This window comes from Zea mays, chromosome 5 (assembly GCF_902167145.1).
Source record: "Zea mays cultivar B73 chromosome 5, Zm-B73-REFERENCE-NAM-5.0, whole genome shotgun sequence".
Taxonomy (NCBI): domain Eukaryota; kingdom Viridiplantae; phylum Streptophyta; class Magnoliopsida; order Poales; family Poaceae; genus Zea; species Zea mays.
The window spans coordinates 162,302,013-162,310,626 of record NC_050100.1 but is presented as its reverse complement, the minus strand read 5'-3'; the positions used below and the strand labels follow the sequence as shown (position 1 = coordinate 162,310,626).

The following is an 8,614-nucleotide window of genomic DNA, read 5'->3' as shown; positions in this document are numbered from 1 at the left end:
GCTCTAAAAAGATTAATCCCCGTCGGCTAGAATACGGGGCCGACGGGAATTAACTAATTCCCGTCGGCCAGAACACAGGGCCGACGGGGATTAGTTAATCTTCGTGGGCTTGGGACGGGGCCGACGGGAATGAATATAATGCCCGTCGGCTATTTGGTGGCCGACGGGAGTAAGTCTATTCCCGTCGGCTTTCTCTCTTGCCGACGAGAATTACCCTGGCCGACGGGAATCAGTAGAATTCCTGTAGTGTACCTGCGCTCCAAACTCAACAATGTCCTAAATGCTAGCGTGGAGTGAGGTTAGATGATGCCTCATTTTATCACTCCACATGCAATAATCTTCACCGTCAAAAACCGGTGGTTTGCCTAATGGGACAGAAGGTAAAGGAGTGTGTTTGGAAATGCGGGGATAGCGTAAGGGGATCTTACTAAACTTCTTGCGGTCATGGCGCTTAGAAGTGACGGACGGTGCGTCGGAGCCGAAGGTGGATGGCGACGAAGAATCGGTCTCGTAGTAGACCACTTTCTTCATCTTCTTCTTGTCGCCACTTCGGTGCGACTTGACACGGGGAGGTGAGTCCTCCCTTCCTTTGGCGCCGGACTCCTTTGATGGAGCCTTCCCGCGGCTTGTGTCTGTTTCCATCTCCCTCTTGGCGGATCCTCCCGACATCACTTTGAGTGGTTAGATTCTAATGAAGTACCGGACTCTGATACCAATTGAAAGTCGCCTAGAGGGGGGTGGATAGGCAGAAACTGAAATTTACAAACTTGAAGCACAACTACAAGCCGGGGTTAGCGTTAGAATAAAAGTTAGGTCTGGGAGAGAGAGGGAAAACAAATCAACCAAGGAAATAAAGTGGATGACACGGTGATTTGTTTTACCGAGGTTCGGTTCCAAAGAACCTAGTCCCCGTTGAGGTGGTCACAAAGATCGAGTCTCTTTCAACCCTTTCCCTCTCTCAAATGGTCACTTAGACCGAGTGAGTTTTCTCCTTAATCAAACGGGTCACTTAGACCCCACAAGGACCACCACACAATTGGTGTCTCTTGCTTTGATTACAAGTGCTTGAAGAACAAGAATGAGGAAGAAGAAAGCGATCCAAGAACAAGAGCTCAAAGAACACGAGCAAAACTCTCTCTCTAGTCACTAGGCGCTTGGAGTGTATTTGAGACTTGGAGAGGCTTTGATTCTTTTGAATTTGTGTCTTGTATTGATTGCACTAGCTCTTGTATTGAATGAGATGTCTGAAAAACTTGGATACTTGGAGTGGTGGTGGTTGGGGGGTATTTATAGCCCCAATCACCAATTCAACCGTTGGGAAGGTTGTCTGTCGATGGGCGCACCGGACAGTCCGGTGCGCCACCGGACACTGTCCGGTGCGCTAGCCACGTCACCCAACCGTTAGGGTTCTGACGGTTTCGACCGTTGGAGCTCTGACATCTTGGGGCACCGGACAGTCCGGTGCCGCACCGGACAGGCATTGTTCACTGTCCGGTGCGCCTTCTGCGGCTGCTCTGACTCTGCGCGAACTGTCCGCGCACTGTAGCGCTTTTGCAGGTGTCCGTTGGAGTCGACCGTTGCGCTGGAGCCGTTGCTCCACTGGCACACTGGATAGTCTGGTGAATTATAGCGGAGCGACTCTCCAGAAACCCGAAAGTGGCAAGTTTGAAGTCGTACGACCCTGGGCATCGGACACTGTCCGGTGGCACACCGGACAGTCCGGTGCGCCAGACCAGGGTTCTCTTCGGTTTCTTTTGCTTCTTTCTTTTGAACCCTAACTTGGACCTTTTTATTGGTTTATGTTGAACCTTTAGCACCTGTAGAATATATAATCTAGAGCAAACTAATTAGTCCAATTATTTGTGTTGGATATTCAACCAATAAAATCATTTAAGAAAAGGTTTAAGTCCTATTTCCCTTTCAAATATGTTTCATGAAACTACGACGCAGAGGTGCCGATGGCTGTGAGGTGGGAGACAAACCTAGCTAGTTGATACCATATAAAGAATGGAATTCCACACTTCTATTACATAGAGAGGGTTACATATATAGACCCAGGAAACCCTAACCCTAATGGTCGATAGCACATATATATGGATAATATAGAAACACACTCTAACGAGGCATGGGAGTTCGTGTGATACCACCAAAATGCCCACGCAAAGAAAGAGATTGAGAGGCGTTCTAGCCTATTGTGCATGGTACCATCAAAAGCACACTATGTGTGAAAAAAATCTTTTGCAGAGTTGGTTAGATGATCTGAATATATGTGTGAAAAAAAATCTTTGGCTAAGTTGGTTAGGTGATCTGAATAGTACTACTTAGTTCTAAATTTGACTTCCTATTTTTCGACATGTGCGAGTATCTTATAAAAAAATAGTGCTGACATCCGAGTTTGAACCTCTAGAAAAAGAACTCTAGAAAAAAGTGTGACGCCTAGGTTTAAACTCTAGTAAGTAGCATCCCACTGGACTGCCGTACTAGCGGGTCAGAGGCCCTTTTGCTATTAAATATTTTTGCAACATAAGAATTGAGGTCCTTTCTAATGTCTCACATAGAATTATGGGCGGACCCAAGTGCAAGTAATCTCCCAGATTTCTTATGTTTGTGCTAGTAAACATGTAAACATGCACCAAGCATTAAAATATAGTTAAATGTGGATAAAAATTAGGCAAAGTTATATATTTATAATATACATATTGTTTTTTTATCATGCTCTCGAAGATTTCTGTGTCCGATGATGCATAGAATTGACTCCTTTTGAGCCCTGACTCACGTTGATAATGTGCTACGTAAAGAGAAAATGGAATTGCTGTTAATCAACTTGAAGTTTTGAACGATTTGCGGAAATCAGCATGTCGAGTACTCTAAATAAATATTGTAGCCTGGTGAGCAAGATTTTCGTCTCTCTAAGAGCTAATTTGACAACTCCATTTTACCAAAAGATTTTTAATTTTTCAAGAAAAAAAGTAAAGTAATTTTATTTAGAAAAAATAAAAATTTCTTAGAAAAATGAGGTTGCCAAACTATACTTAAATTAGATTCTTTCGCACTCCTATTTTTCTCTATATGTTTTCTCTTATCCAAATTCATACGCATCTATCATCTTAAAAATACATTTATTTTTTGCATGCAAGGCAAAGCTGTAACGAAAGATGTTTCTTGCTCTGTGTATGCCGCTGCCGCGACAGAAGTTTTACCGGAACGATTTGTTTTTCACTATTTCTTTATGCTATCGCCGCGGATAGTAGGGGCAGAAGAACCAGGACTGGTGTACGGTTGCCATATGAGAGCATGATCACGAGGGCTATATGAATCTCTCTTCTCTAGAGTGCTCATCCACCGAAAGTCCGAAAGCAAGAATTATACTTTCCACCAGGCAGACATCTAATCATACTGTCCCTACGTACACATAACATTTTACTATTTGGCTTTATTTTGTAATAAATGACAGAACATGTTTCTTTCTGTAAAACTTGAGTATGGACTTTTACATGTAAGCGGCAGGAAACAGACAATTGGATTGTACTAGTAACATTCCAGGTGACTGGAAGATGATACTAACCGCTAGCCGTTAATGTTGCGATAAAGACAATCTCTCAGTTCCCCGGATCGGGGCAGGACTGGCTAAACATTACAGCAAGGACAAATTAATCTCAGTTAGGGCTTGTTCGTTTGCGTCGGATTGCACCCGGAATCGTTCCGGCTAATCAAAGTTTATATAAATTAGAGAAGCAATCCGGCCGGGAATTGTTCCGACCCACCAATCCGACACAAACGAACAAGGCCTTACCCGGAACGAGGAAGAATTGGCTAAACCCGGAACGAGGACAGGACTGAATGAATTAAAGTTTTCATGACATTCCAACTCTGCTACAACTTGGGGATGTGTCAGGATTGCAATCTTCTGAAACCTTGTTCCCTGCCACCCGGTGTTTTGGACCTTTGGAATTCCCGGGCCATGCTCCAGCGCCATCTGTAATCCATGCGCGTATTCACAAAAACTCTATGGCCTATGCTGCTCATTGGCTCGGTGTTCAGTTGATCTTAGGCTTCGGTCTCCTTGGACGTAGAAGAAACCAAAGCAACAAAAATACAGCTAGAAAAGCAGGAAGTGTTGTCAAGTCTAGCTGCACGTCGACCTTCCTTTCGCGGGTGCATTGGACAGGGTGCAGACTTGAAATGGTGGAGTTCACAGCACTAGAAAACCTGAAAAGAAGTAACACTATAATTCAGTCAAAGAAGTACAATGAATCAGGGGCCCTATTCTAGTCGCAGATATAACTATGTTTTGTTTTCTAAGTCGGACAACTTGCTGGTTGTTATGATTGACCGACTTGGGCGATTAATCACGATTAGTCGGACGACTTGGGCGATTAATCTTACGACTTGAAAACAGTATACTATGTTCACCCGGTAAAAAACCTCATCCCACGACAGGATTATCTCCCCCAAGGCATGCATGTATGAGGAGCGGTAACCAGTGCGGCACAGCCTATGACTGGATCTTAACGGATACAAGCACACAGTGAAGGGTTAGAAATTTATGCAAGACCAGGGGTTCACATCCCAGATCAGTGACCAGTTGGTTCCAATGGCCACCGCACAAGTTTGCTACTCAGCAGAGTAAACAAGCATTAAAAGAGCATGTGCACACAAAGAAAAAACTCCTGTTTTGTTGAAGTATTTTAAGGTTTCCTTCATTCCAAGTTTTGGTGCTCGCTCGGCAGTTTATTTTACAGTTTTATTACTGCATTTCAGAAAAAGGCCAAAAAGTATCAATTCAAGTGGAAAATTTAGCCCATATGTGCATATGCATTGTAAGGTTTTCTTCGGTGGATCGTGCAAAATAGAGGATTTGCATTGTAGATGATACTGTTTGCAGAGTAAAGTTTAAAATAGAGGATGGAATATGAGAGCTGTTGGGGATAGCCCGAGTAAAAGAGCGCAAACAAATAAAAAAATCATAATTTAGTTTAGGTTCCCAGATTGTACCCAATTTAACTATTCAACCAAATAATACAAAAACCTGAGAAGCTTATTTCGTCTAAATGTGGACAGTAACTTCATCTGCGTCCATAAAGCATATAGAAATTTTACTTGACATTTCAGCGGAACTTTGAAACAAAACTCAACATCAAGAAACGCTATAGAAAGGTTTACAATGCACCATTATTTATCCTAGCAAAGTGTGCACCGAACCCAAAATAACCACACTTCCTGTTGCAAAACAAAGTATGTATTATGATTTTAGAAATAATTATGTAAATATTGACCAAAAATATTCAAATTAGATGCATGGCAAGTAGATAGTAGTGTCAATAGATTCACATCCCACATAACTTTCAATATAATTTTTGTAGCAAACTAGCAATTAATGATATATCGTGTCTAACTGACGGTCAACGTACGTTTCAAGAGCCTTTATTATGCACCTGAATTTCAGTTTGCCTATTACATACTTAAGATAGAAAACTCAACATACATACTTTACAAACCAAACAATGCAAGTACTGCATGCATGCAGAAACCAGAAAGCGCAAGGATTACTGACCCATTTGAAGCATCCTCAAGCATTGACATAAGTTTTACTGCATCACCATATCGCAATCCCTTGGACATAGCCGATACCTAAATTGGTATTAATCATTAACCCTGTAATGCAGAACGAAAAGGAAAAAACAGATCTGGAAGCATCTTACTCTTCTCCACAAGCTAACAACGGCATTGTACTTCTCAACCATCTTACTTTCGTGAGCCTTGAAAATTTTGAAGCCTTTTTCAGCTAACTGCTATTAAGGTTTTCCAAAAGGTATTCAAGTATTATTGAGAGTAAATAGTGCAAACATAATAAGAGTTTTTCCCTTTTAATTGAAGGTAAACCCCCAGTTTCCACAAAAGCCTAGCACTCTAGCCAGGATCATATTCACCAAAAGGAGTGCACGCTATGGTTAGAACGACAACCTTAAGGCTTGTTTGGGATCAAAGGTAATGGAGTGGAATGAGGGGGCTAGAATCCCTCACTACTTAATTTTGAATAGTGAGAGATTATAGCCCCCTCAATCCCCTTCATTACCATTTGTCCCAAACAAGCCCTAAGTATATAAACCAAGTGGCAAGTGCCTTACCACCAGTGCCACCAATTGGTCATCACGGATTCTAATGTCAGAAGCTAACTAATGTCTCTATCAGTAAGTATTTTAGATTGTAAAAATTTAACATGTAGTTACATTCCTGCCTCTGTTCTTAAGGCGTCGCCTAGGCGACGCCTAGGCGCCTTGCCCGCCTACCTCGCCTAGGCGTCTAGGCGGTGCTCCAACGCCTTGGACCGCCTTACCGCTTTAAAAACCATGATTCCTGCTATATTTGTAAATCAATACTCTCTGTGTCCAATATATTCAATGATGACACCTGTGGAGTAAAGAAAAGGAAGCGGTCTAAATTCTCCCATCAGAACTGTTAATGACAATTCAAGTTGGACCTAATGTCCAGGACGCGCATCCCCCTTGGAGCCTTATCCAGATCTATAGTTGTTAAGGCGGTAAGGCGAGGTAAGGCGACTGACCCCCTTTTTACCTTTTAAGCTGTAAAGCGTAAGGCGAGGCGACGCCTTAAATATATTTAAAAATAGAAAAATATTGATATTTAAGAAAGTGTTTAGGGCAAAACTATTAATAAAGAAGAGAAAAAGGATAAAGAAAAGAAAAAGGTAACTCAGCCAGCCCAAATTAGTCAACCTGGGGTAAGCCCACTTATTCACCCCCTCCCAACCCTCTCCCATTCTCTTCTCCCAGCCGCACAGCTCCCCCTTCTCCCAGCCACACAGCTCCCTCTCTCTCCAGCACCAGCCGCCTCCGGCCTCCCTCTCTCCCCTCTCCTAGCGCTCTCTCCCAGCACCAGCGCCTCCCTCTCTCCCCCCGCTTCTCCATGTCTCTCTACCAGCAGCAGCCCTCCGCCCTGTCGTCGTGTCGCCCTCTGAAGCAGCCGACGTGCCGCTCTCCGCCGCCCGCTGCGCCGCCCTTTGCCGCATCGCAGCTGCCGCCATGGTGCCGCTTCCACCCGCCTTAGGCTCTAGACTAAGGCGAGGAGGACGCCTTACGATCCCAGCTCGCCTTACCGCCTAGCCAACGCCTTAACAACTATGTCCAGATACAGTGCTTCTTAAATCATTTTTTACAAAGAAGTGTTCAGGAACTTTTCTGCTTAAAATTCTTTTCATAGGAAGATGTTGCATAACCGGGTGTGGGTGGCTGGCGTAATATCTTGGTCTATTTTCTTCTTAATGAAATAACAGTATAACACACAGCTCTTCAGATCCTTTGAGAAGGAAAAAAAATAATAGTGACGAGAAGGAACAAACAATGAACAAGTAGAAAAACTATGTGGCAAATGTATTATGCAATCCAAGTACCTAATATCTTTCCAATACAAGGTTATTCACAAAACAAAACACTAACACACTAAAAGTTGAATAATCAGAAACTATAGAGTATAAACGATTTTAAAGGATACTAGTCCGCTCTATTACCAATTGCTGAATTGCTGAATTGATTACTTGAATGGATTCCTCCACTGAAGTAATAATATAGTTACGAGCAATCACATCTTGCTGGAACTCTGAAAGTTGTGAACCTTCAGAAGTCACAGCTGAGGGATTACAACCCACAGACCAGGTCCAGTCCTACACTTACAAAGAAAAAAGAAGGGTGGCGAGTTAGATTGAACAATTAAATTTCAGTGACCAGGTCATGTAAGGATTAAGGAAAAGGCTAAAATGAAAGTTCTTGTGAATACACTGGCAAGCAAGTAAATTAAACGATAAGAGAATGGAGAATCAATAAAAGAACTGGCAACTACATTATGGAATAATTCAGTATGTTAAAATGAAAATTAAACTACAGAAGGCATAGACACGTACTTATAGACAACTGGATACAGTTTATCCAGTGAAAGAATCTTTGTCTACGACCAATCCTTATGACTCAATTGCAAGGATAAGTAACTTGATCGTATGGAAAATATATCAGACATATCTGATCTGACCTAGATTGTAGCATTTACAAACCTCGTTTGACTGCATATAACATATATAAGTTGTTTTTGAACACATAATAACTTATGAAATAATGAAGAGCATGCCTGGATCCTTCGCCTAACCTTGCCAAGCATTCCTCTTAAAATGCCACCAACAATGCTAAGGAAATATGCACGGTTTCATTTGCGCAGAGTGAGTCAGTGAACAAGAAGTTTTCTTGTTTTTTGGAGGAGTCATGGTTCCCTCCACACAGGAAGGTTTTCCTTGCAAAGTTAAGCAAGGAAATCAAACATGACCCAAAATGACCATGCTTCCTTCAGTGAATCCATCAGTAACTGGCTAATTTATTAATTTTGAGTTACGAATGAAATTAGAGGGAGTGTATTTTTTGATATAGGATGTTTGGATGAGCAGCAAGTGTCACTAAATTGTAAGAATCATGTGGGGATACACAATGGACAATGTGATGTCTGTTCCGCATACTACTACAGACATGTGAGTGTAAGGTGCAATAAATGGTGTTCAGAAGGCAAAAGGAGAAAGAAATTGACATATTAAGAATTCAAATATTTTACAGCA

The 8,614-nt window shown here is 42.2% G+C and overlaps 1 protein-coding gene across 2 annotated transcripts in view; it reads right to left on the bottom strand.

Annotated features, from left to right (window-relative positions):
* Window positions 1-3,418: 3,418 nt before the first annotated feature.
* Window positions 3,419-8,614, bottom strand: part of LOC103627145 (uncharacterized) — a 31,595-nt gene continuing 26,399 nt past the window's right edge. For both annotated transcript variants that reach the window (XM_008647453.3, XM_008647452.4), the window contains exons 22-25: window positions 7,513-7,681; window positions 5,703-5,785; window positions 5,555-5,631; window positions 3,419-4,209 (exon numbers count right to left, since the gene is read on the bottom strand). In XM_008647453.3, the coding sequence (XP_008645675.1) occupies window positions 4,038-4,209; window positions 5,555-5,631; window positions 5,703-5,785; window positions 7,513-7,681 (501 nt within the window). In that variant the 3' untranslated portion in view covers window positions 3,419-4,037. The remainder of the gene's footprint in view (window positions 4,210-5,554; window positions 5,632-5,702; window positions 5,786-7,512; window positions 7,682-8,614) is intronic.